The following is a 27,169-nucleotide window of genomic DNA, read 5'->3' on the forward strand; positions in this document are numbered from 1 at the left end:
TGGAGATGTGCAGGCCTTGCATTAACCCAAATCTACTCATTGTGCACAGGTTTTACATACTACTAGTAAAAAGTGAGCTCTTACCCAATTATGAGAAAGCCTTGGTAGAGAGGAACTGAAGCAAAGTAAAATACTGATGAGAAAACAGCCTAGAAAAGAAAATAAAAGAAATAAGCTTTTCAAGTGTTAAGATACTGAAGTAAACGTAACAGCTTAAAAATAGACTGTTCAAACTGGAATGTACTTGCAGGGGGTTCTCCAAATTCCTGAAACGAAGACAGAAGAATGTAATATCAACCCTTTTTATTCCTATGCAATACTTGGATGACAGCTATGTTTAATAGCAAACACCAGAGAGCTGGACTTGGAAAACTTTCTGTAATGTAATTCCACACAGAAGAACATAAAGAGTTTCCTCCAAAGCCTGCTGGTTTGATCAAAGATCTCCAGATGTTGTGAAGGACAGGTGCATATTTGATTTATGCCTAGATGATGCTTTCACAACATAAAAAGAGTTAGCGTGTTAGCATTCACTAATGCAAACTCCAAAGAGTTCAAGCTTACTTTAGTTTTTTGGGTCAGAAATTATGGGTTTGTTTCGTGTTCTGGTTTTCAGCTGCAGAGTAAGCTAGACTGCCACACGAGTTTTAGCCTTTTGTCTCTATGCATCCTTCTCCATTGTGTTTATTCTAAAAAGTGGAGAGGGCAGACCCAGCCCTCTCAAAAATATCAAGTATTCTACTCAAAGAAAAGCTTAGTACTTTTAAAGAATACATCAACACACTATGGCACGGAAATACAACTCCCAAAGAGTAATCTCTGCCCTTAACTGTGACTCTCACTCAAGTCACCAGAGCTAAGAATGGAATTTGGCTCATGAACTCTTTCAACTCTCTCTGTCAATTGGCAATTGCATTTTTGTTACACTGAGGCTCAGCACACATGAACAACGTACATCTCGTGAATACCAAATACGTTTCTAAGGTTCCCATTGAAATTAAGAGGAACAGACAGCTCTCTGGTCCCGCAGCAAGCTGCCGAGCAGTGAGGAAGGTCAATACGTGCTTCAGCAGGCTCTGGCACGGCTCCTGCACACACTCGCAGCACATCTGGCCGAGCTTTCGGTAACCTCCTCAGGGCCTGAGCCACGTCCTCCTCAGTTGCTTAACTTTGGCTGCACTATTTTATGGCCTTACTTAAAACACACCTGAAAAGAAGTGCACTTACTCAGCGGAGACCTAAAGAGCATTGCCCTGCTTCAGATTCCCAGTATTTCCTAGAATTACTAAATGATAGCAAAGACACGCTGCATCACAGCAGTGCTTTGTAAAGCAGATTACTGTTTGTCTAATTTTGGAGAAGTTGCTGATGTTTGTTCAATACCAGGAACTTTCTTATGTGTTTTCACACCCAAGTAACAACCTCGATCTCCAACCCAGGAAAAATCTCAGAAGAAGAAATATATGCATCCAAAATGAAGTGCAGAACTTTACTTTTTGATTTTCCTTTTTCACCTCTCCATTGGAAAAGCCCTTGTGACAGTCCACTTACCTGCATTGTACTGATGCACAAGCTCCTGTGGATGACAAACTGACTGAGAGCTGCAGACCGTTTGTAACTGTTCCTTCCATGCACCATTAGCAAACGACCCAGGTGTTTAAACTGAGTGATAGAGAAATCGGCTGCAAGCGATGCCTGTTTTCCTTCCTGTGTACAACACCAAGTAAAAGCATAGTGAGGTTATTTCATTATTGAAAAGAACTATCATATTATTATTTAGTTATCACCGATAGAATGTCCAAGAAAATTTCCAATACATTAAGTGGAGGAGAATATTACCTCAGGACTTCTGCCTTTCACTGTGGCTTTTAAGCAAAGAGCAAAAATATGAGGAGAATTCCCATTTGAACCTTGGCCTCCAAGTCTAAGCAGCTCTCTGGATTATGATTCACTACACGCATGTTAACGTGACACTCATATCAAGTCAGCTTTAAACATAAATTTTCAGTCTCAAAAGTTCGCGCAATGTTAATGCACTGGCTGCAAGTGGAGTCTTTACACTGCCGCCAAATCCAGTCTTGTCACTCCAAGCAGCTCTGCAAGCAGGAACCAGAGCTCTAACCCAGAGTGTGCCTTCTAAACTAAAATAAACAGGTTTAAACTGTATAGGCAGGGTATATGTTATCAGAGTAATTATAACTCCAGCATTTGGAGCATCTATGTGTGATTAAAAACCCCAAAACCAACCACAATGGTCCAAATTCAGGCAATCTGCCAAGAGCAAAATAATGAACTTGAACTCTGGAAAAGAGCAGCCTCCTATACAGCCAATTTACTTCTCATGATACAGCTATTGGTCTGATGATTATTTGTGTGGAAGCTTTTCCCCTTCTTGCACAAATTTCTGAGGATCCATTTAAGAATCGCTTGTGAACTAGCTCCTGAATTACCACTGGAAGTGTTGTTAACACGTGGCAATCTCACCTTTCCTTCAACTCCAACACCACAGTCAGCCTCCTGAATCATGCTAACGTCATTCCCTCCATCACCTGCAGGTCAGAGCACAAATGATGTTGGGAGTTAAGCAACAGAGGCAACTTGTAACCCCACCAAAGGCATCTGCAACAGTCTGTAATATTAGAAGAAACATTTAACCCTATCAACAAAAGCAGGATTTCGAACAGAAATTGGAAATTTAGATTTTTTTTAAGAAGTTTTTTTTATAGATGCACACGAATTCAGGCCACAGATCACTTTATGGTGTACTATTATACCTACAATGCAGGAATAAAGCTCACAGATCAACAATGGCACTTTGGTCATGTTCAAGCTCTGTTTTGCAAAGATACCACCTTAAATATTTACGAGTAGTTCATCACTGAAGTTCCCATATGCAAAACTTCATCTCATCAATCACCTCACAGAACTACTGCTCCCTAGCTCAGCATTTCCAGGTCTTATGACACAGGACCATTTACTCAAAAGAAGAAACAATAAAGACACCATCCTGCATGGTAATTCCCCCCTAACTAGTCCCTTACCTACTGCACAGGTGAGTTTGCCGGTCCTTTCCTGGAGCAACCGCACGATCTGGGCCTTCTGTGTTGGGGCGCATCTGCAGCACACGACGGCAGGGCACTGGCAAGCCAGCTCCATGAACTCGTACTCGTAGTATTTCAGACACACCTAATTTACAGAGATCAGAAGCATCACTGATGTTTGTGCTACGAAAGAATCTTGAAAATAAAAATCCCAGTTCAGCCACAGTGATTTGGGGCTGTCGCTGACCAGCCCCAGGCATTTGGAACCCACCTCCAGCGAGTCGCCAGAAATAACCAGAGCACAGTCGTGTTTCCGACGGAAGGCGTTCAGCTCTAGATGGGCTTCTCCACGGTTAGTCACCTGGGGAAAGAGGTGGCAACTGAGGAGGGGTTTTCTTCATTGGGGTGAAAAAAACCAACAAGTCTCAGAGGGAGCAAAACTACTATAGACAGGCAGCACGTGGAGTTATTCAGAGCACACACAGGCGGATAAACAAAAGCTCAGGTGACAGAAAGCTGGGTCAAAAGAATAAAAATATTCTGGGGCTACTGCTGGAAAACAGTTGTGATCTCAGCACCCCTCCTGTCCCAGAATTCGGGGTCCCAAACAAGTCTTCAGAGAGGGGAAGGTGGGTGTTACTCACTAATCTGAATATATGGATGTCCTGTGTTCGCGTCACCAAATGTGCGTTCTTGGCTGTACACGTGGCTGTCTCTAACTTATCCCCTGTCAGCATCCACACCTAAAATCCAAATATTTAATGTATTAAATACAAAACTTAACAACCACGTCTGCAGGACACCTACAAGTACCATCTGCCAGTTCAGGCATAGAAAAGGGCTGTTAAAATATAGACATAATTATTTTGCTAAAAAAGCCCTATTTTAAAACATACAAGAAAATTCTCAGAGCTGAACAAAAACAACACTTTTACGGAGGCTGAAACACAAAAGAAGTTACAAGCTACGTATAACATTTTTCCCACCTGCAATATTTCAAGATTCTGCTGATAAACCCACAAAATGCAAGCTAAAGAATGTATATGCGTGTGTTAATGTGTCCCACCCCAGCTATTGCTCGTATGCTGAAATAAGCGGACTTTGCTGCAGAAAGATCCCTCACGGCCCTGCCTGAAATGTGGATGATGCAACTGGGGTTAGCTCACTGCTGATGTGTGCGTCTGGAACAGACTAAGCTGCTTGGAGGGGTTTTTTTTTAAATACACACTGCTCCTTTTATTTTGTGCTGGTGAGAGGGGAACATTAGAAAGCAACGTCAGCAGCAATACCCTGTTATAATCTGGCAGGGAATTCCCTCAACAGCGTTTTTTTGGTTGTTGGTTTTTTTCCACTTTTTTTTTTCTGCTTTCAAGACACCACCCAAGAATATTTAACAAAACTTTAAAAAAAACCTCCAGAAAAATCCACCAAAAAACAAAAACAAAACCAAACACACAAAGACTCATTTATTTGTTTAATAATCTGGGGCTGGAAAAAGACTTGATCTTAACAAGATGGTGTCTGTAATGAATTACGAGACTGCCTTCACTCTTGATTTACTTCTTGCATGCAATACTGTAACGAACATACCATTGCAAGGAGTGCTCGAAAGTGCTGCGTTCGCTGTGCGATGACACACTCCACACCCTGACACCAACTCCAGCCAAGGTGAAGCGAAAAAATACTTAAACTGCTTCGGAATAACTGCCCTGGTCTATGTCACAGGGGGAAAAAGCCAGAGTGCTGCTAAGGAGCTTTGAATCTGCACATCTCGCTTCTCTACTCAAGTCCCTGCTGTTTACAGGGATGGCTCCAAAACAGAAAGCGCTTTTGGAAGTCTGGCCCAAGCCTTGAATCCCACTTCCTACCTAAATCTCAAACACACAGCGCTGCTTTGGATTCATGGCATGGCTCAACATTTTGGTCACTTTGTTACTTAAAGCAGAGAAGCCAAAACCAGAATCTTTCATCTACTTTTCTTGCCCAAATCTGAGTGTTTAGTCCATCTTTTTTTGTTTGTTTGTTTTGCAGATCCAGTATCTTACTGACAAGTTTTCAGAGAGAAAAACTAAGCAGGCATCACACTGGCTCCATCACCGCTGAGCACAGCTCAGGCCGTACCGACTCTTAGGTGCCAGAGTCCAAAAAGCTGGAGAAGAGAACCCAGTCCCTGATTCTCTTGGCTCAGACCCCCTCTAGTGGCTACTGAAAACATGCACAGACACAACTCAGGGCTTCAACCCCAACACGGGAGCTGGTGCACCAAACACATCCCAACCGGCCTTGCTTCATCCAGCCACCTGAAAGAAACAACTGCCCAAAAGTCTCCTGTAGCCGCCCTCCTGCCTACGCACCCGGTTCTCTGCAGAAGGAGCTAGGGCATGTGAGGGGAAGAAAAGCACAAAAGGTGATGTGCTTTCACGTGTTCAGTTAATATTTACTATTTCTAGCACGTTCCCAACGTGATGGCTAAAACAAATCAGCCAGCCTCACTCTTCCCATTCACAAAGGGTATCTGGTGAAACGTTCACATTGACAGGATCCCCCAAACTGTCTAAATTTACTGTCAGCAGGACAGTGCCACATACTCCAGAGGTTTAAGTGTCCCTGCTAGAAGTAGCACTAGGTTAGGCAGACCTTAATGCCAGCATTTCTCAGCGTCTCCAGAGTGGGTCTGACGTCTGTCTGCAGCTGATCTTCCACGCCGGTGAGACACAGCAGCTCCATCTCCATTTCCAGGCTCTCGATGACGGTGGCCACCTTCAGGGAGCGGTCATGCACGCTCAGCTTGGCCTGGACATAGCGTGCCTGAGGACAGAGCAGACAGCCACGGTCACTCACGGCCAGCCCGCGTTTTTGTGGAATACAGACTTAGCCAGCACGAGGATTAACCAGTTCACCTCCCTCTGTTGTCATTCAGGGATGCCGCATGTAATGGCTTGCGAACACGTTACAGAGTAAGGCGGAAAACATTTCAGAAAGTTTTTGTCATTTTGTGCCTGTGTGGGGGACTACGGTGCGTCCGTGGATTCCCTGACGGAGGGCATGGGAACAGAAATTAGCCTTGAAGATATTAAGGCCTACCCGTGAGAAAGATGGGAGTAAAGGAGTATCCGGAGATAATAAGGTGTACCTGTGAGAGAGAAGGGAGTAGAAGAGCAACACTGACGATAGCAAAATTAGCCAATGAGATGTTACTGCTGTAACTCGTAACCAACAGTGAAGGGACACGTGAATTGGGAAAACTGTACAAAAATGCACTTGTGGCAATAAATGGCATCTACTACTTTCATCCTTGAAGAACTTGGTCTATGTCGTTTGTCCGTCTCAACCGCGACATTCCTGCCCCGGGCCGGGCCGGCAGCGCGGTGCACAGCGGGTCCTCGGGCACACTGACGCAGAGCAGCTGCTCGAGTGACACCCGCAGAAACCCTCACACCACAGCTCTAACCACGGCCTCTGCAATGGGCAAACAAGGGCAAGAGAGAATCCGAAACATTTCCACCATCTCATCTCTTCATTTAACTGAACAGTCCTTCATGTTTTGCCTGCCTGGGGCAAGCAAATGAGCCCTGTGCATAGAGACCCATCTAACAAAACCCTACGTGTGAAGCCTGTGTTCCCATGCAGCCCGGCTGCGTTATATTCTGGTTGGTTGTAGTTTTCCTGGATGTCACAACGCATCAATGAAAATTAAAAGCCAACACATTTCCTCATACAAACAAAACCTGTTGAACAAACGAACACAAAGTATTGTAAGGCAGGATTCAGGAACTGTTTTGGAGGGTCCTGGCTGGGATCCAGTTTAAATACACGTCACTTAAAGCCACTCTGATTAAAAGAACAGCAAGACATTGCAGAATGACAATTCTAGCTGAAAGCCTAAGGAGATGAGAGGTGGGATTATCAGGAGAGGTCTGTCAGAATTACTTCAGTGATTGTTTGTTTAAAAACAAAGAAAAAAAACACAAATAAAAACTTACTTCAAAGTCTTGATACTGCTCTTCCGTCAGAGACTTCTTGGCTACGACAAGAACCCTCAGGCCTTCCCGAGCCATGTTACCACACTGGAAAGTAGTAACACATTGTAAACCATAAAATACATCTCAAGTAAGATGACTTATGCACAGCAGTGCAGAGATGGCAGTATAAGATAGCAGGTTAAGACAATAACCATCCCATTTGAGCAACCCCAGTGAGTCTGCAACATCTGATAAAGTGCATGATAAACCTGAGAGGAAAAAAAGAGATCTGCAATGGTTTGTAATCTATCCCAGTGATCAGAAACAAAAAATATCCTCTCTGCTACACCAGTGTGGCAGAAACAAGCCCACTGATTTCATTTTCACTGTCTCTAAGGAAAACGACACAACTCTTTGATTTTTCGACTTCACATCTTTGTCTACGAGCTCTTAAAATAAGACCACAGTATTATTACATCTTTGAACACCAGGTTTTGGGGGTGCGGAGAACCCGTAACTGAAGTTACTGCTATGAACTCTGTGTCAACATTACTACTAACCTGACAAACATGTCCCAATACAAAGCTGCCAAATATAGTTTTGAAATTAGACCTTTCAGTCTAAAGTAAATCTAAACACAGGATCAAGCCCAGGACAAACCTGGTGATCTTGAGTGGCAACCAGTTTTGAGCAAAATCCATTGTATTTACAGGACTTATTCTGCACGAAATATGTTGAGCTCGCCGCCTGACTTCCTTGCCACTGCATATGTATTTGGCGGAAGACTAACCCAATGAATTGCCAAGATCAGTGGCCTTCTGGCTCGCAGATGTTTTAGTGGTTATGTCCACTCTACTACACTGACAAGCTTTGTCCTGGGTTGCCCTGAGAGGAGAAAAGCACTTGCACGAGAAACTCCATACGTTGGAGAGACGGCCCCATACCTCCTCTTCCAGCCAGTCATTGTACTGCACAATCCCAGCCATCACCACATCAGCCCCCTTCATGTAGAAGGTGATCTCCCCTGTTGATTCATCCTGCAGATAAGAAACAGAAGAGTCTAAGCTGGGCCAATATCAGCCTATTTGGAGTGGCCTCAGCAAGCTAAGTGACGAGTGTTCTGCACATCAGTCACAAAATCTGCACAGGGTCAGGCTGAAGGTCCATCTGGCTCAGCATCTCATCTCGAGGCCAAAACGAGTTGCCTATTCAATTGCAACTTGGTTACTTGCAGAAGGAATTAATGCTTTAGACAAGGATGATCTGCTTTTAATCACCAACACATGACTTCCATGCAGATACCGTTCAGTCCTGACTGCATGTGCCTTTGGAATAAATTCTAGTCCTCACCTTGAAAATTTATTTCATACTTACCTGAAGCAATAAAACAGATGCATGAAGCTTAACAGGGTAAATTTTACTCTAATTTAGCCTGTTACATTATATGGCACGAACATAATTAAAGTTTATGCTTGCCGAAGAAAGGTTAGATTGCTGCCTGCCTTATCTGATCCGAGTAATTTGTAGGCTGCAAGCAAAGTATATTTACATTACCACAAATTAAAAAATCCCTTCTAACCAGGCAGATACCTAAGGAGGTCACAGCTATTAGTATTACAAGCTAATGGAAACCCTGGCAATTTCCTCAAAGGAGACAAAACAATGAGTAAGGAACAAACTGCTCTGTAAACCAAGATAGCCACCAGGGATAGGAAGAAAATAAACTTAACACGCAAAACCAGAAAGCCCAGGAAAATCTGGAAATAGGCAGCTGTGAACAACGGGGGAAAGCACTTTAGGAAAAAAAGAAATGAAAGAAAAGCACAGCGGACACTTTTTCCTTCTCACACTATTTAACATACGTATCAGTCTGTCCCACCATTACAGAAACTAGAGGTGAAGGTTCTCGCATGTGAAGAGATTGGTAATAGCCAAACATCCTGTGGCACTGGCAAAATAGAGTTTACATCTACCTGATGTGGATACTAAAAGTGCAAAGAAGTACCCAAGTATCTTTGCTAGTGAAATTAAGAAGTAGTCAAGGATAACAAAGCTCCTGTACTGAGCATTTTCGCCAGGCTCATAGGGATATTCACAAGGAAGATGACCATAATTAAGCTTAAGCATGGTCTGCAATGTCCTGAAACATCCAGCCTTCAAATACTGATATCCACACATCCCACATGCCCAAAGCAAAATGCGTGTCACCATACCAAAACAACGAGAATCTGCTTAAATAAAAGACAATGCTTTTGGCAGTAGCCAAAGGTAAAGGTTTATCTATTAAATTATTTGATTAAAAAGTGTCTAACAACATCTCTGCAGGAAACCGAATAAAGACTCCACTTCCCGTGCTGCAGAACTGGCTGAAGATAGTTTAGACTTTTTTGTCCAATATAAATACTGTATCAGCTATCTCCTTGCATTAGTCATTTCCTCTCACTGAGTTCAATAGGAGGTTAGTGCGTTCTCATATTATGGTAAGATCACACTATAAATCTACACAGAGATTTGCCAGTTATATTGTTTTGGAGAGGCATCTTTTTCCACCGTGGTCTGACTCTGGCCACAGTTCAAAGGCTTCTTTCAATTCCAGATATGACAATAGCACTATCTTTGCTTTACAACAAAGATCATTCCACACGGGTAAGGGGAAAAATAACGCAAAGAAAAAGAAGAATGGAAAATATTGTGGTCAAACAAACAGGGCTTCTTTCAAGAAGAAGATAAATCTGTACACAGTATGGCGAAGAGCGGCTGCTTTGGTAGAACAAGACTTCTTAGAACTGAAATAATCAGCTACAGAAATGACAGCTGGTCACATGTACACAAGCAGATATTGCAGAAATATCCCAAACGAGGTACCATCTGCTACTTGTTTTCAGTATTAACTACTACGTTATTTACTAAGTTATGTGTTGAAGGAAATCTTTTTATAGGAGCCAGAGCGGGCAGGAGCAGCAGGGGAGACAGACACCTCTGCCAAGGATTCCAGTAACAGCCTTACCGGGCTGGACGTGTGAATCGCTGCCTGAAACTCTACACCCAGACTGCACAGCAAGCCTGGCAAGGCCATCGCAATGGCTGCCGCTAGCCCCCAAAACTGCAGTTTATAAAAACGGGCAATATCTGTATAGTTGAGCAAAAAATATTACCGTTTGAATTCTGCTTACTACAATCCCAAGTGCAGTTTCATTTCGCAGCTTCTCCCTCCCCTCCTGGCTGCTTGCTGTGTCTGTTGTCTTCTGGATCCTTCACGCTACTTTCCCTCCCCTTATTTATGTTTTTTAAACAGCATAGCTCTAGAAGATACGAGAGGTAAACCCCTTGCAAGTTGTGGATCAAAACCAAACACATGCATACATGCATGTTTAATAAAAGAAAAATGTGCTTGACAACTACCTATTTATACCCCCCCACACACCTTTTTTTTTCCAAATGAAAATGAAAACGCTGCTTGAAAATACTATTTTGAAGTATAAAGGAACATGGCAAAGTGATACCCAGGCAGCCAGCATCAGCTACTCAAAACCTGCTCCTGCATAGGGTGCACAGGGAGCTGATTTTAGTGGCTTAGCAGCAGCTCAATAGCTACAAAATAAAGACACCCCATTAACAAACACTAGAGAGAGGGGCCAACGCTTGTATGAACAGTATTCACCATCAGGATCTGGGCCTGATCTTGCTCCCACTGACCACAATGAGGAGCTTTGCTGGTTCTGGCAGCAGTAATATTCTAAATACAGAAATGCAAACCAGAAACCTTTTTCTTCCTAAATGGGGAGAATATAGATCATAGATAATATAAAAGGAATGAGCCTCAAATCAAAGAGGAAAAGACTCCTTTCCTCTTAGATGAGAAAAATTAAGAGCATCCACTTCTCTGCTGAGCAGATAAACACAATTTAATGAAGCATACTCTGCCTTTGATGGTTAGTCCACTTTCCTACATCTTGGATAAAGCAGCACCTCACCAAAGGTGAGCAATGAGGAGGGTTCTCCTGCTTTTATTGCTAATATTTTTCTTGTAGATCTTGAAAAGGTTGCCCGAATTCTTCACATCATTTTCTCTATAAAAATAATTAATCTGAAGAATTTACACTCGCTGTATTTAAGTGGATATGCACTACACTTGTTGCAGCTATCCCATGCAGCACGAAACGTTTGTGGGAACACTGATGACTGTATGTTCAAACACATTCAGTCGGAACTCTAGATCATAGATTTAACACACTGATTACTCTGTACAGGCTCAGCCTATTAGCCCACTTCAACTAACATTCCTGCCCTTGGGTATGTTTTAATATTCCAAAGCCTGGAGTAACTTGAAATACAATTTTTTCCTCCCTACACCGTACTGTAAGGTGTGATCCAGAACTAAAAAGCAGTTCCTTGAGCAACAGCAGATCCAGGTCCAAAATCCTCAGGTTGGATAACACAAGCACAACCATTTGCATGAGATTTAATGGTTTTCAGTCTGCACAAAACGCAGCTTGTCCTTCATGGGTTTGCAAAAATAATTATAGGCACATATTACATTTCCACCTTTATCACCAAATCTCTTGGTAACAGGAATACTGAAGTCCTCTATAATATTTGTTGTTGTTGAATACAAGCACTGTGTTGCTCCATTTTACATCATCCCGTCACGATGCTGCTTCTGACAGGGGCTGTGCTCGTCCAGGAGTCCAGAGAAGCGGAGATTTGTGAAGCTACCAAACAGCATCCAATAAACCAGACCTAGTTAATCTGCTGTCAATGAGGCCCACGTGTGCAATACTGATCCTGACTGTTTCTAACTAAGAACAAAGGCTACTCTTCCTACTCTTGTAACTTAAAATACACCAGGCAAAAGATATCTTTACAGTCTGCTTCCAGAAACCCCAAAATAAACATGCAGCAACCCCATTTTGCCACCAAGTAAACAGAGGGGAGGGAAAGAAAGAAGGAAAAAAAAAAAGGGAGAAAAAAGAAAAAAGAAAGATAAGAAGAAAACCACCACCAAACCCCAACACAAAAACCCCACCGATCTTGCCTATTCTCCGCACCCTAAATAACAAAGCTGCAGATCCCATGAAATGATACAACAAATACTATCTTTCCCTGGGTTACACGTTTCATATTCATGTTTTAGATTCCTGGTACCAATTATCTGTCTGTACTCTCAGTGAAAAGTAACAAGGATGTTTTAATTATCTCCAAAAGAAATATTCAAACTGCTTCACCTTGTTTGCTTTGCAGGCAAATGGAAGTGCCTTACCACAGCTGGGTTTGTTTATCTTACTAACACTGATTTTCCAGCACTATCTTGAAAACTCATTGTGATAACGGCGACAACTGATCTCAACTGTTTTTAACACACACACACACACACACATACTTTCTTCTAATTTCTTGTTAAGGCATTTATTTTTTTAAGAGTTCTGTCTTGCATTGTATTTGTCTATAAACCCACCAGATTATGCCTACAGTTTGGGCTGGGCACGGTAGCGTGCGCAGTGCCTGCTGCTGCTGATAAAGGTACCTGCACAAATGCACCCTTTAGCCTAAACTCAGCTATTTTCAAACCCTGCTCCCAACACTGTGTCCTCAGCACGGCTTCAGACTCTGTTAAATAGCTCAAAAAAAAACTCCCCAGTTCCCTGCAGCCACAAGTGCTCCTGCAAGCCTCCTGCAGTGCTCAACTTCCACAGGGTCTGAGATGAGTTTCAATGCCTGACAAAGACCTAGGGAGCACTTCTACAAACCCATTAACAATATCATAAAAGTTACTTGTTGTGGCATCTGTTCAGGGTCCCCTCCTTCCTTCCTTGAGCAAGGGACCAATGATCAATAAACTAAAGATGTCCCGGCACTTATTGCCAAAAATGGCCAAGGAAAGGGATGTACCACTAAACAAACCCAGAAGTGAGATGCTATTGGCTCAAAACAGAGAACCGGCTTATAGGCTGAGGTGGAAGAGACTGCAAAACTCAGCCAGGAAAAACAGCACAGTGTTTTATGTGCTAGCAGGAGATTCACAAAGACACAAGAGCTTACCCAAAGCTACTTACCCGAACGATTATCCCCATGCGCTTGCTCTCGTAAGTGAAGGGGAAGATCTGGAGGATGGTGAAGTTCAGGATGTGGCCACCCGGTGTCCTCAGCTGCACAGAGGACTGGTCTCTGCCCACCAGCGTCAACCCCACGCTCTCCGTCCACTGTACCAGGGCCACCTGGGAAGAGAAGGCCATGGTGAGGTTGGCCAACCCACACCATACCTCCCCTGATGGGACAGCAGGTGCAGGCTGCAAAGAAGTTCATTAGTCTTTAGTGGTGCTATAGAATGGCTCTGCTCATATACACAGGTGTTCCCATGTATGGCTCTTTGCTGCAATCAGTAGCTAACTAACAGTATTTTGGATTGCCACATCCCAAAGGCCAACGCTTCAGCCCGGGCAGGCCCAGGAGCCCTTCACCCAGGCTTGGGCTGCTCAAAGCTGTGCTTGGGCACATCAGGTACATCTCTTCACAAACACTCTTTGAATGTGCTTTTTCCCAGCTTGCTGTGTATGAAATCAAGAAATCAAAATGATACATTCACCCTGGATTTACAGCATCAAAGCCAGAAACACTAATGCAGAGTGCATTAAAAATTGATATTAAAAAAGCAAATGAGCAAAATGAGGGCTGTGTTACACTCTGTTTGTTTGGTAGTAACAATTCGTCAACAGCTTTCAACGTCTGTACTGATCAGCAAGACAGCTGAAGGCTGGCTCACAGACACTTCTTAGCAGAGAACCCCTTCTACCCAAATATTAAATAATAATAAAAACCAAACACAAAACAACAAACAAACAAACCCACAACCAAACAAAACAAACAAAAACCCAAACCAACTCAAACAGATTTTTCAAGGTGCACACCAGAACTCATTCAATCGAGCTTACGCGGCTATCATTTTGATTGCAGCTTGTAGTATTCAAGGACCTGCAACATCAAATTCTTTACAAGCTTTCACCAGATTACAACCAGAATCATGATAGAGACCACAGCCTTTATTTTGCATCCCTGATGGTCACCCTAGAATCCCCACCTCAGCTGACACATCCATCCAAGATTGAGCCTGCTAAGATACGGGGGTTTAACTCTAGAAGTTGTCTTGGCAGTAACAGATGGGAGCAGCAGCTGACATGAGCCCATATATCACTGGCCTCCAAGAAAGGATCCAGGGATACTTTCTCCAAACAGACACAAAATACTGGAAGTATTTTACAGTGACATTTTTAAAGGCATGACAGTGCTGGGCACAGGGCTGCTGCTGACTTGGAAGGTTAATTATCCCTTGTGCCTTTCAGGTTCTGCTTTTATTGCCTTAAGTGACCACAAATACCTGAGGCAAAAGCAGAATTTATTTTTGGAAATCACATATGTGAGACACAGATAAAAATGGAATCCATAAATCACTGCATTGAGTCAAGATTTTACTAGATGAACTGATACAGTTGGGTCTAATCAGAGAATCTCTTGTGAACTCACCTCCCTTTCATCCACAATTAGGCCTAAAAGACAACTTTAAATAAACTTTTCCTTTAATAAAGTAGTCTTAAATCACCAGATTAAAAAAAAAAAGAAAAAAAAATTGAGCTGGCTTTGTCTTGAAACACCTTTAAATCAATTTGAATCAATATTTGTTTTAATATTAGCAAGTTTTTGCAGGCTTATTCACAAAGATTACAACAAATCAAAGGCTCTTTCAAGCTTATCTTTTTCAGAAGTTTCTTCAAGCCTTCCTTAGTGCATTAAAGTGTGCGGTTAGATAATCCTCCTAACAGTCTCCCACAGCAGAGATGGAATTTGGGTTTCTAATGCTCTGGTTAATAAATAATTATCAAGAAATTTTCACAGCATGATGTTACGTGATGTCCAGCGTGCACAGCACTGGTTATTGATATATCCATGTTGGTAAGCTGCAAATGTCTGGAGATAGAAATCCCTGCTTGCACCTCAGCCCATTAAAGCATCTCCTTTGCTACTTTCTGTCACAGACATGTCCACCTTTCTTCCCTGCCAACGTCTCATTTAAATCCTACGCCAGGAAGCATTTAAACCTCCCAAAAGAAAACCCTCGCACAGAGGAACAAATGGAAGAACAGCACGTCAGATGCTACATCACGCACGTGACACGCTTCAAACTGACTGCATTGCATAGAGCTGGCCACCTCAGATGGCCCTAAGACCACAAAAAGGTACGTCAACGGAAGGGGAAGAATAATGATAGAAATCTCCTTCCCCATGCTGGTCAGGAGCAGGCGTGGGTCCTGTCAGCTCTCAGCGCCCCTCCAGGTGAACCGCATTCAGCACCGGAGGGGACTTGGGGCTGACCCCTTTGAACACGCCACTTCCCAGCCTCTATAGTTCTTAATGAATAATTACTGAGAAAGTGATGTAATTTTGAAGCATTCCTATCAGATGTACCAAACACATTGAAATTACCGTCCCCATTCAACAGGCAACACAATGGGTCTGGACTCTGGGAAGCGCCACCACACCGGTGACAATGCCAACAGCAGCAAAAGCACCAATGGCTCTTCTGGCGGGGTCTGGGCAGCACGTTCCCAGCTCAGTGCGAGACAGAAGAGGTTTACTCTGTGCTGAACAAACAGATAAGGTGCTCTCAGTCACACAGAGAAGATGAGAAACATTCAAGATGCAAAAATATGTTTACAACTTGAACTGAGGAGATTTAAAAGCAGGCTTGAAATCCCTCCAACAGCTTCAAGAGAGCCCATGCTCACTGATGAGAGGAAATCAATAGAGTCCCTGACCACACTCCAGGAGTCACAGCCCCATCCAGGCCAAGTCAGATACAGATCTGAGCATTATAAAGCGGAGCAGCTAGAGCGGCGCAGCACACTATCCCCCAAACTTTGCTCTTTCCCACAATTAAATTACCGAAGCTACCACTGAAGTGGCTATCGACTAATAAATTTCATTCTGAAGAGAGAAATTGATCCTTCTGTGCCATGGGTTGCTCTACAAATGTCCCCTTTAGGGTTGCCTAGGCAGACGGACAACAGGCAGAAACCAATTGATCGGTGCACCCTTTCATGTCCTGGCAGCTGCGGTGGGTTGTCAGGGTTAAAGACTGTTTGCCCAGGAATCCCAGGCACTCTTATCTCTGATCAGATTATATCTATTTCATTTCCCCTGTTAGTTACTGTATGGCTACAACTGACACGCTTGCAGAGCCCCAAGGCTGTAACCGATATCTGAATAAAGATACTTCAAGACTTCTAAACGGCAGCGTGCACAGGAAACAAATTTAGGAAATCCTACTTTCTGTTACAGGAAATGAATCCTGTGCCAACTGGTAGAAATTACCCTTGCTGTTCAAGTAAAGAGAATACAAGTTTTTGTACTCATTTCATAAACTGACCTTCCCTGTCATGGCCATATTTTATTGATATAGGATTTCAAAGGCTGGCTTTAACAGGAGTCCAAAGCCATTCCCCTACAGGGAATGTTATTTAACAGCATCGCTCTCTTCCCAAGGCCCCGACTTGTGCTGATCCTGCAGTTTGTACCATGTAGTATGACACGCACAGAGCATGTCTAAACAATATTTGTACATTTAAGACCTACAGACAAGATTTCCTCAGTGCAGCAAAGCGTATCTGATTTCTGAACCCGCTGTAATTCTGTACTTAAGACACCACAACAAAGGAAGGAAAAAAGAATTTAAACAATAATCTTGGAAGGATTAGTTATCATGCTATAGTAAAACAAACAAACAATAACCCCTTGGGTATTCGAGACAAATTGCTGCATAAATATACTAAAGACAGAATAGTATAAAGTGAAAAACAAAACAAAACACTGACTTCACTATATACCACTATATATATGTAAATAAAGAGAAGGTATGTGCAAAACTAACCAGTAAATGCTTTAGAAAATAACAAACCAACCAACCAAACAACAAAAACCCCCACACCCACTTAAAAGTAGATGGCAAAAATTACCATCTGGAAACCATTCAGAACTTGTTTCAATCGAAAGGCAGTTTAATTCTGGAAGCTCTCTTTATGAGGGAAAGCAATACATTAGAAGAGAAAAGCAAAACACCGCCCCAGCTGATGTGGTGAGAGAGGACACACGTGCACACTGCTCACCAGCCCCAGAGCCAGGGAGGACGCGGGGCTTATTGTCACCATAGGTGCATCAGTGAAGATGAGGGGGTAAAAAGCAAACATGCAGCTTTGGTATAATACCAGGACACATTATAGGAAATGAATGAATTGCCTACTTGGAAATACAAACGTGACAGGAAATATTTGGAACGTACACAAAATATGGAAACTAACTCTGTGTGCCAGACTTTCAGTAATGCATGCAACAATTTCCAAATCCTCACATAGCTTGGCTTCTAACAAATAAATTCATTTCTATACAAACAATTTCTCACCTCTACCAATGAGGAAAGCCAGCTCTTCTTCTGATGTCAAAGGCAAAAAGGTTATTATCAGAGGCAAATCTGCTTTATTTGGGGCAGTAAGGGGAAGAACCCTTTGAGTGCAGTCAAATGGGCAATATGATCTCATACCATCAGTAGGATTCTTATGGGAAACTTTAAACTTCAGTTTCTTGCAATGGCATAGAGCAAGTGTATTTGTACAAATTAACAGAAAAATTGTTTTACCTTGCTTGCACTAAAGATGATGCATCTAAGAAGCATAACCAATACACAAAACCATATTTCGTTCCCCATCTTTGCACAGAAGGAAACAACACTAATTAGATTCTCCAAATTTTGCAGACAGTGGCAAAGAGCACTTTAACTGGAAGTCCTGTATTGAACCTGCTCTCGCAAGTGTTCAGTAAAAGTCTCCAGCAAGTCTCTAAAAAGCTGCGAAGTTTGTGTCTACTGTACCAGCCCGCATAGACCGGGTGCCGGCAGAGAACTGGCCAGGCACAGCTTTGCCCTGGCACAAACTCTTGTGCGCTTTGCTTCGCAGAATTGATTCGTGCTCCGGCTCGGTCCCATCCGCATGGGAAGGGACGTGTCTTGGGTTAGCGGTGTTGCTCAGCATGATTTACAGCTTTTCACTTGGCCTGGAAGTTCAAACACTCTGCAGACCAGGAACGAGCTGACTTCTGGGAGTGCTCTAACCCCCTCCCACAAGTCACCCTCCTGCCCAACGAGATATGATTGCCTATAATTTACAAAACGTGGGAAAAGGGACTCACGATGTTGAAATGTAAAATATACCCTGGACAAAAGGTGCAGAAATACGAGCAAAATTCTGTGATGCAGAGGTTGATACAACAGCCAGATATTAGCAACCAAGTAGCTCTATAGCTTCAGGTAGAGAGGCAGATTTGGCTGAAGTACATCAGCTGAGAGGGCTCTTGCTGTCTGTTTGTGGGTTATCAGTGCATAAATGCATTAAGATATTATCCCCTTCACTGGAATGAAGTATTTTCGCCAAAGATCGTAGTGGGTTTTTTTGTGTGGATCTTGTCTGTTTGTTTTGGTTATGTTTTTTTGTTTGGTTTGGGGTTGGTTTGTTTTCAGCAGCAAGCAAGGTCATATTTACATTTTTATACACCCAAACAGACACTGACCTCATCAGGACTGGAGGCCTGGTACACCCTGCACGAGTCCTCGTAGTGTCTCTCGGCTTCAGCCTGGTCTGTCACCCCGTTGGACTCGTACACGGGCGTCACGTTGTGGCACAGCGCGATGGCCTTCACCGCCTCGTGCACGCGGCTGCTCATGGTTTTACGCACCTTGGTGGCCAAGGTCAGGCCCTTCACTGCAGGTGGGTCCTGAGATTGCTTATAAAAAGAAAAGTAGAATAAAGTCTTATTGCAGTGGAAAAAAATTAGCTCCTACTTCAGCGAAGACCACATATGCAGCATTGTGCACACTTATGTCCCCGAGAACGAGCATCACTCTTCATATACCTTAACTCAGACCATCACTGGGAACATACCCCAGCATAATGCAATTTCTTTATCATTGTCACTGGTGGAGTAAAGTGCCCCAAAAGATTTACCTAAGTTTTTGGAACAGTATATTGAGAAAAAGACCCTTCATTGCAGATCCACCAAACACCAACTGGTGAAAGACCCAGGTCAGAAGATGCAGTGAAAACACTTTTTTTCTCCACAAAAGACCAGTGGCTCTGAAAATTTGGAGTCAATTTGGTTTCATGTGCAAGAGAATAGAATTGCAAAAACCAGAAAACAGATGACTCATTTGGACCTAGAAAATCTTGATCACATTAATGTAATTTTTAATACTATTTTTAGTATCAGAACGGGAGTCTTCGGATAATTGCACAATTACTAAATGATCCTGGTTGAAGAAGGGACACACAGTGATCTAGTTTCCTGCTCCGTTAACCTTTAGTGTCAAGAGGACAAAAGTTTCACTTCCAGGTCAAAGGCCACAACATGGTAAAAATAAGAGCAAAGAATAAGAACTACAGTTCAAAACGAATCATTGCCAGCAAATGCTTCTCATTATAGGGGAATCTCACTTGGTAATGATACACGTTTTATGAGACACATGTTTCACCAGTGTAATTCCACATGCTATTTTCCACACTCTGGCAATTAGAACATACAAGATCTTCAAATTTAATATTGCTGCTCATCAGCACTGTTGCAACAGGCTTTAACCAAATCAAACAACAGCAAACTCAGAATCACTCAAATGTTCTTGGCAAATATTGAATACTTTGGCAAATAATTAACCAGTAGATATAGTATAAAATAAGAGCAAATACCTCTGATGGGTTTTTTCCTTTTTTTTTTAAGTACAGTTCAGTCATTTAAGGGTCTGAACACCGAAAGAAGAACCAGATGCTAAGAAGGCCATGAAAACAGAGGAGGGAAAGCGAGTGAAATGACTAGAGGAGTTACAAGTTACCTCAGACATATGCCAGTGAAAAAGATAATTACTCAAAATACCAGGTATTTATCAACTGTCATATGCTTAGTTTAAAGCACATTGCAGCCTGACGGTCTGTGCCACCAAACGGATCACTGAGGTCACGGAAACCTGCTGTGTGTTTTTACCACCATGAACCAAACCCCAAAATTAAAATCCTATTTACAGTACAAGGAGCCTTTTTCCAGGCAAGAACGCTGGCTTCATGGTTCACTTTGTGAGGGGTATAGAAAGCACACTTCAGTCTAAAATCTCCAGAGCAAAGCAAAACCAACACGACGTTGAGAAACCTAACGCACTGCGTTGGGTGTGCGTGCTCAGGGAAAAGCGCGAGCACTCTGAAAATTGCTTCTGCAGTTTCTGTAGGAATGAAGCAATTCCACAACTATTGAGAAATTAAAACGCTCGACACATGACATGGGAGTAGTAATTCATCACTAACCTCTGCAGATTGTGTCTGTGGAATCACATGTTGTGAAAGGAGAAAATCTAATTGTCATTAAGCCACAAAAAAAGTTATTTCTAGCTGTAGTTGAAAGAACAGTTATCAACAGAAAATGAAAAATAATGCTTCCATGATTACATAATTAGTGACAATTCTTAAATCTTTCCTAAGTACTAGTGGCTGGAACATAAGCCACTGACAGCTGATTTCTTTAAAAAGGTAGTAATATTCTTAAGTAAAACCTCATCCCTTGTTTTAAGAAAGAAGTGTGTGTATCTAGATAAAGTTTCAATTGAAAAGCAACTTATCTGCTGTAACACACTAAGGAATACAGTTTGCTGACTCAGACAAGCCCCATAGTATTACCTGGTTATCATACAAAACTGAAATAGAAGTCTATGAACAGAGACTAAGATTTTTAGATGCTGGCTCACCCAGCAACACTGGAAGAGGAATGCGAGGGAGAGACTCCCCAAACCGGGATTTTCCTGTTCTATACTTTACATGCTGACCTTGCTGCCTTCTTTAGCTGTAGACATTTCTCAAAGCAGATGTCAGTTATACACCATATAAGATCACTGGTGCATTAGTGAAAGAATCCCACTTTTAACATTTTAGTTTTCAACAATTAGGCCTAAAGCAGCAGTACGAGCACACTGTTCTCTGTTACTGCTTACTAAGTACCTATGGTTCCTCCTTATTTATTATTGCCCCAGTACACAGTATTTCAAACAGCAATTTAATCCACTAAATATTACCCAGAAATGACTTTTCAATGAAACAATTTCTGTGGTTGCTTAAGCAGAGAATATCTAAGTAAAATTATGCTATTTTACAATCAGAGCTTGGTAGCAAGACACAGGCACTTAGACTTACAGATCCATGAATGTGCAGTGGCAGTTAAAGATTGGTGGATGTGAAACAATCTACAAATGTAATAAGCAATTGTGATAATATTTATGTATTAAGCATCCAATGATCTTCAGACTTTTCCAAAAAGTAATAGTCAATAGGCAGATCTCTGCCATATTAATTCACCATTAGCCCAGTGGCCCAGAAAACTGTTTTGTGAACAAAGAGTGAAGAAATGCAATTTCATTCTACCTGTGTGTATATACTGAATATGTGGCTCTGCACTTCATCCATGGAGTCCAGGCCATAAGCTACAGTTCCCAGGTGAAGTCGCTTGAAGACCATCTCATTCTGCGTAAGAGTTCCTGTAAGAGGCAGCACCAGACATGGAGCAGGAGCCAACACATCTATTCCCCAGCACACACTCTCATCCTTGCTATACCCCAAATTCAAGAGAAATTGGGCTGGAAGCTGAGTCAGCCACTGCACCGGGCTCTCAGCACAGGCTGAGGCCAGCAAAAAAGACAATATTAACAAACCTGAGGGCTGATTCTCCTGGGAAGCAGTGGTACACATCGCTGTGCCAGTAAATAAGAACAAGATTTACCCCAAAGTCAATGCCAGCAAGAGCTGCAGGCATAATTCTGGTCTTGCTGGAACCAGAGAAAACTTCTGGAAACAGCTTCAATGGGACCAGGATTTTATGTTGGACCAAGCTTTTCATTAAAGCTTAGGTCTTCCAAATTCAAGCTCAACTTTAGAAGTGTGAGGACAGCACCAGACGGACTAATGGTACATTGCTTTTAATTTTATGCTCAGATTTTGGTTTAATAGAACACTTCAAGTGTTCTTTGAAGTAGCATAATATTCCTGTCCTATGTTACTTATAGTGCATTCAGAAATAAAAATTGGAGAGTTTTTTCTTTTTCAAAAACTGAATAAATCATATTGTCAATGTGACAGGAAACACATATTTCTTCTAGTCCTAAGAAATCTTACATTATACTCTCTGGCTGGCCAAAAATGTAGCAAAATCCAAACAACAACATACAGTGACTCAAAACTGTATTTTCTACATAGATACCTGTTTTGTCTGTAAGCAAATAGGATATCCTCCCCAGCTGCTCAGGAATAGTGCTGGAGCGAACCACAGTCCCAGGGATTTTGGAATCTCTGCGGATCACCCAGCTGTAGACAATTTTCCCCATGTCCAGATTCACCCGTAAGCTATGCGGGAGGAATGGGAAAAAGAAAACGTATCTCCAGTTAAACTCTGGAAAAAATCGTAGTGAGCTCTTACAGTACAACAAAAGGACACGTCTTCCACACAGAATCTGAGCTGCCAAAGAGGGTGTTTTGGGAGAAGTATATTCAAAGCCAGTGGTTGGGTTGCAAATGCGGAGAAGAACTGTGCATTTCTGCACTGGTACTGTAATTCAAAGATAGGTGATAAAATTATGTTGAGACGAACAGATATAATTTGAGGGGAAGACGGACACAGATGAGTAAGGACAGTGGGACTGATATGCAGACAGCAGGTTAAAAATAGAGCCAAAATGAATCCCAAACCTACACTGAAAGTAATAATCTATTTATTAATAGAGTGTAATTAAATATCAAAGTTTCAGTCCACTCTAAAAAGCAACTGGCTCCTGTTGCACTACATGCTGTATAAATATCTCTCCTTTTCCGTTTTTTGGTCTGCTCTTATCCAAGTAAGATTCTCAGCTGGAACACTGAGATAAAGGGCCTTGAATGACTAATCCACAGTCCGAGTTAGTCAGTGAATGTGTGAATATGCTGAACAAATTCAGCAGAAATAACTAAGCAATTCTTCTGTTTGAAGAGTAATTTGATCTTTATTTCTAGATTTGCTTACTTGTCAAATGAGGAATAGGTAAGAGTTTATGTGCTTATTCATACCAGAGGCATGGAGAAGGATGCAAAGGAAACCGTATTTTACCGGGAAGAACTAGTAATCACCTTACCTAATGGGAATGATGTTTGAGAACAGAAGGAGAAATCTTATGATCTGAAGATACCAACGGCCAGCAAAGTGCTGAAGGGCCACCATGACAAGTGAGACCACCACAAGAGCCCCAAACAGGATCTTGGTAAGACAGTTCACTTCCAAGTCAAAAAGACCAATCTAAAGAAAAGAAAAACATTCAAACACCCAAGAAAAGACATTAACTCAATGTAATATTCACAAAGGGAATAAACTGCCATATCAACCGAGCCATTCTCCACTAGTCTACTCCTCTTTTAAAACACTACAAACATAATTAAATTTACAAGCAATATTGTTGCCAGCTTACTAAAATAAGACTTCTACCCCTTGGAAGCCAAGCAATGCATGAAGAGGTGTGAGAGGACTCATGCTGCCAAAACTGCAGACTATAAATCATCCCTGCACCTTGTTTTCGCTTTGCTACAATAGAAGAATGCAGTAAAATAAGCTTTCCTATTCTAACTGGGACTATCTCATTATAAGCGTATAAAACAATAATTTTAGCAATCTTAAAAAAAGTGAGAAGATATTATAGGATCAAAAGAATAAGGAGAAATAGATTTTGCTATGGTAGCTATCTTCAATCGTAGGCTGGAAGATATGTATCATTATTCCTATGAGGTTCTCTCTATAGTGTGTACGATAGCACTTGCAAGGATTTTCTTTAAAAATGATAAATTTCTGTCCCTTTTTATTTATTATAAGACTGTTTCCTTACCATACCTTACTTCTTGGGTTTGAAGTATTCATCACGCTGCGCAGTTCCCTTCCAGTGTAGAGGACAACTCCCACAACAGTACCTACACAAAACAGAGCAGCATCAGCTGAGGAGAAACAACCTCTGTTTGTTTTCTCTATAAAAAGATTTGTTGGATCCAAAGACTTGACAGCTGGAAAGGCTTTTTAGCAGGCTACTATCAGCAGGAACAGCAAGCAGAAATTAGAAAAGACGGTACCAGAAATACAAAACCTGTGGAAACACAGATTTTGAACAGGAGACATCCTACAAAAAGTCAGTAAATGGATGCAACGTCACGGACTGCATCAGCAAATGTGCATGGAATGAGAAGTCATCAACTACTTTGCACTGTCAACTTGCCCTGACCCTTTTCTGATGTCAAGTTGTCTCTCCTCACTATAAATAAAAGTTGCTACGGACAGAGGATTTCTTGGGTTTTCTACCTCTCTGAATCCCACTTAGGTGTGGGTAAGCTTGCGTTACACCAGATAGCGGCCCTTCATTGTGTGCCAAAATTAAATCAGTGCTCTGGGCTATGGTTCTTTATTGGTGAAGGTTGCCTCAATCTGAGTAAAACCAATGAATTCCAACAGCTTTTAAAGACAGAATTACCTTATTTTAAAATCTACAATTTACTTTCAGTATTTGTCTAATTGCTGTTCCCACCAAAAGGCGAATGATACCAACTCCTACCTCACTGTAACAGATGGAGCTGCCGGGACTCTATCAGTGTATTTTGATTCTATGTCCCACAGTTGCTAAAGAGCTGAGAGTAAAGTTTTCCTGTTTCTTCTCACAGAAACATAATACAGTTTAACATAATAAATTACTGGGTTTCTACAGATTTCTCTTGAAGACTTTGCGAAAAGCCATAAAGAAAATGTCTATATACCGTCAAGCGTTTAAAAGCCTAATTTTTCTACTAGGAAATTTTAGGGGTCTGTGAAAATGGGAAAAAAAGAAAATATCACTGCTTTTTGGGAAATACTTTGTCACTTTATAACCTGCTATTCCCCTACTACTATTAATGATCAAAGTTTTAACAAGCTGCAAGTGAATTATTTTTAAATAAGACTGATTCAAAAGAGGTGTTTTCTAAAAATATGCCGGGAAACATTCCTTTAAAAACAGCACAAAACCAACCAAACAAAAGCAACAAATCAATCGGGGCCAGATGGCAGATGGTGGTACGATCATCCCAATTCAGATCAGCAGACGGCACAGCTACTCCAAACCAACTGCGAACAGTCAAAGTCAGGCTCATTCCTACTGCAGCAGATGGAGAAAGCCACGTAGCTCTGCTTCACCTTACGAGCCAAGGCTGCCCCAGTGAGATGGCATCACCGGGACGCAACAGCTTTCACTTACAGAAGAAAAATAACACCCCCATTTTTATTCCTATCAGAAATAACCCACAACATGCTATTTGTTGCCATAGGAGAAAGCAAAAATGAATATTATTCTTGATCAAGTCAGTCAAAATGAGGGGGAAAGCCTGCCAGGACTAGCAAACAGCGTGAAGGCACACTGGTACATATAAACCAAATGTTTCCAGTTGCTTTATGGCCATTCAAAACAGACTCAACTGCATAAACCATTTGAAATGACGGAAATATTTGCAAACGTTATTCCTATTCACTGAATTCAAAGATGTCTCCCTACAAATAACTTTGTTCATACTCAGCAGGCAGGACTGGATGCAAACAGTAAGCTCGTTTGGGCAGAGTTCGTTAGGCGCCTTCACCGTAACAGGCTCAGCCACGGCAGCGTGAGATCTGCAGCGGCTCAAGAGCTGGGACAAATTGAAGCTTCGATACAAGAGGTAAGAAAACTGCCCTGGGAAAGGGCGCTGCATGGAAAGTAGCCACACAGGTCAGAATCGCCAGAAAAATAGCGTTCCATTTCTGCATGTGTTTTGCTCCAAAGTGGGATGAGCTGAGACTCATGCATAAATACCCCTAGTGGGTATTTGAAGCGGCCAGGCTGATGATTTCTGTCTGCACTCAGAAGGGAGGAAGGTAGTTACCTACTGCATGACAATTCCTAATCTATAAACATAATTTACTTTATTAAATTGTATTTGGACAACTAGTTTTTGTACAATCCCTCGGTCGCAGCACTGCGACAACACTGTAATACATTTCAAGAAATTGTCTGAGTAGGATCAAATAGAAACATAAAGGAATAAAATTTATTCAAGTTGCTGCTTTGAAAAGAGCAAATCAAAATATTTTCAGTGCTTCAGAAAAAAATCTTTTGAAGTTCATGTTCCTTCCCACTATTATTAATTGCACATACACTTAGGTACTGCACTGTGAAGTCTCTCCATTCAACAACTTCAATTCCAGAACAGAATTGCGCTCTTCTCCAGCTACCACCCTGCAAACTGTGCAAGCACGCTGGACAGGAGAGGAACAAGGCTTTTACTTTGACAAGCCTCTACAAGAAGGCACTGATTAATCTCAGGCCTTGGGAGTTTATCATTTCTATATAAACCAAAATCTGTCAAAGAATTTATTTTTTTTTCTTTTTGAAAGTATGTAAGATGAACTCAGTGGAAGCACTTACCTGGAAATCTTTCATCTTAAGCTTCTGTTACCAGAATCTATTGGACACCGTTTCTGTTACAGATTAGGATGTCAAAGCAGAGAGCAATTAAGTGCTATTCTGGTCCTAGATCCTAAAGAAGTGCCCAAAGGCCACTCCAATTCTTTCTCATCTAGGAATGTCTAAGAGGCAATTAGACGTCAGCTCAGCTCCCCAGAGGTGTTAAGACAAGTGGGAAACCTCATTCCAACTGCTAATTTCTCCAACTGACAGAGATTATTATTCCATTATGAAAAGACCTTTAAAAATTGTTAACATATTCCCTAAAAAAAAAAAAATCACACATGCCTCCATCTTACCTGATGCAATCACTGTGCTGGCCCATAGGGTGTTTTCTATGCTTAAACTTTCATTCACTGGAGGGTCACTATCCTCCTACAACAGGGGAAAACCAAACACGTCAGTAATGGAAAAGGCCAGTGAATGGCAGAGTTACAGAGAGGTGTTTGGAAAGGGACACTTGTAGAGAAGATGAAGGATTTTCACACACCCAGGTAAATCTCTGGTTGGGTTTTGGGTTAAGAACACGAGTGCTTTGTTGCTATTTGTGTCTATTAAAATACCTCTGCCTG

At 41.9% G+C, this 27,169-nt stretch overlaps 1 protein-coding gene across 1 annotated transcript in view; it reads right to left on the bottom strand.

Annotated features, from left to right (window-relative positions):
• ATP9A (ATPase phospholipid transporting 9A (putative)) overlaps window positions 1-27,169 on the bottom strand; it is a 59,680-nt gene that overhangs the window by 10,165 nt on the left and 22,346 nt on the right. Inside the window, exons 9-24 of the mRNA XM_065849620.2 lie at window positions 26,897-26,972; window positions 23,975-24,051; window positions 23,229-23,389; window positions 22,325-22,467; window positions 21,493-21,605; window positions 18,611-18,823; window positions 13,057-13,218; window positions 7,948-8,040; window positions 7,025-7,108; window positions 5,679-5,849; window positions 3,686-3,784; window positions 3,313-3,402; window positions 3,042-3,186; window positions 2,485-2,549; window positions 1,552-1,707; window positions 85-149 (exon numbers count right to left, since the gene is read on the bottom strand). Coding sequence (XP_065705692.1) covers window positions 85-149; window positions 1,552-1,707; window positions 2,485-2,549; window positions 3,042-3,186; window positions 3,313-3,402; window positions 3,686-3,784; window positions 5,679-5,849; window positions 7,025-7,108; window positions 7,948-8,040; window positions 13,057-13,218; window positions 18,611-18,823; window positions 21,493-21,605; window positions 22,325-22,467; window positions 23,229-23,389; window positions 23,975-24,051; window positions 26,897-26,972 — 1,913 coding nt within the window. The remainder of the gene's footprint in view (window positions 1-84; window positions 150-1,551; window positions 1,708-2,484; window positions 2,550-3,041; window positions 3,187-3,312; window positions 3,403-3,685; window positions 3,785-5,678; window positions 5,850-7,024; window positions 7,109-7,947; window positions 8,041-13,056; window positions 13,219-18,610; window positions 18,824-21,492; window positions 21,606-22,324; window positions 22,468-23,228; window positions 23,390-23,974; window positions 24,052-26,896; window positions 26,973-27,169) is intronic.

This window comes from Patagioenas fasciata, chromosome 16, assembly GCF_037038585.1.
Source record: "Patagioenas fasciata isolate bPatFas1 chromosome 16, bPatFas1.hap1, whole genome shotgun sequence".
NCBI lineage: Eukaryota > Metazoa > Chordata > Aves > Columbiformes > Columbidae > Patagioenas > Patagioenas fasciata.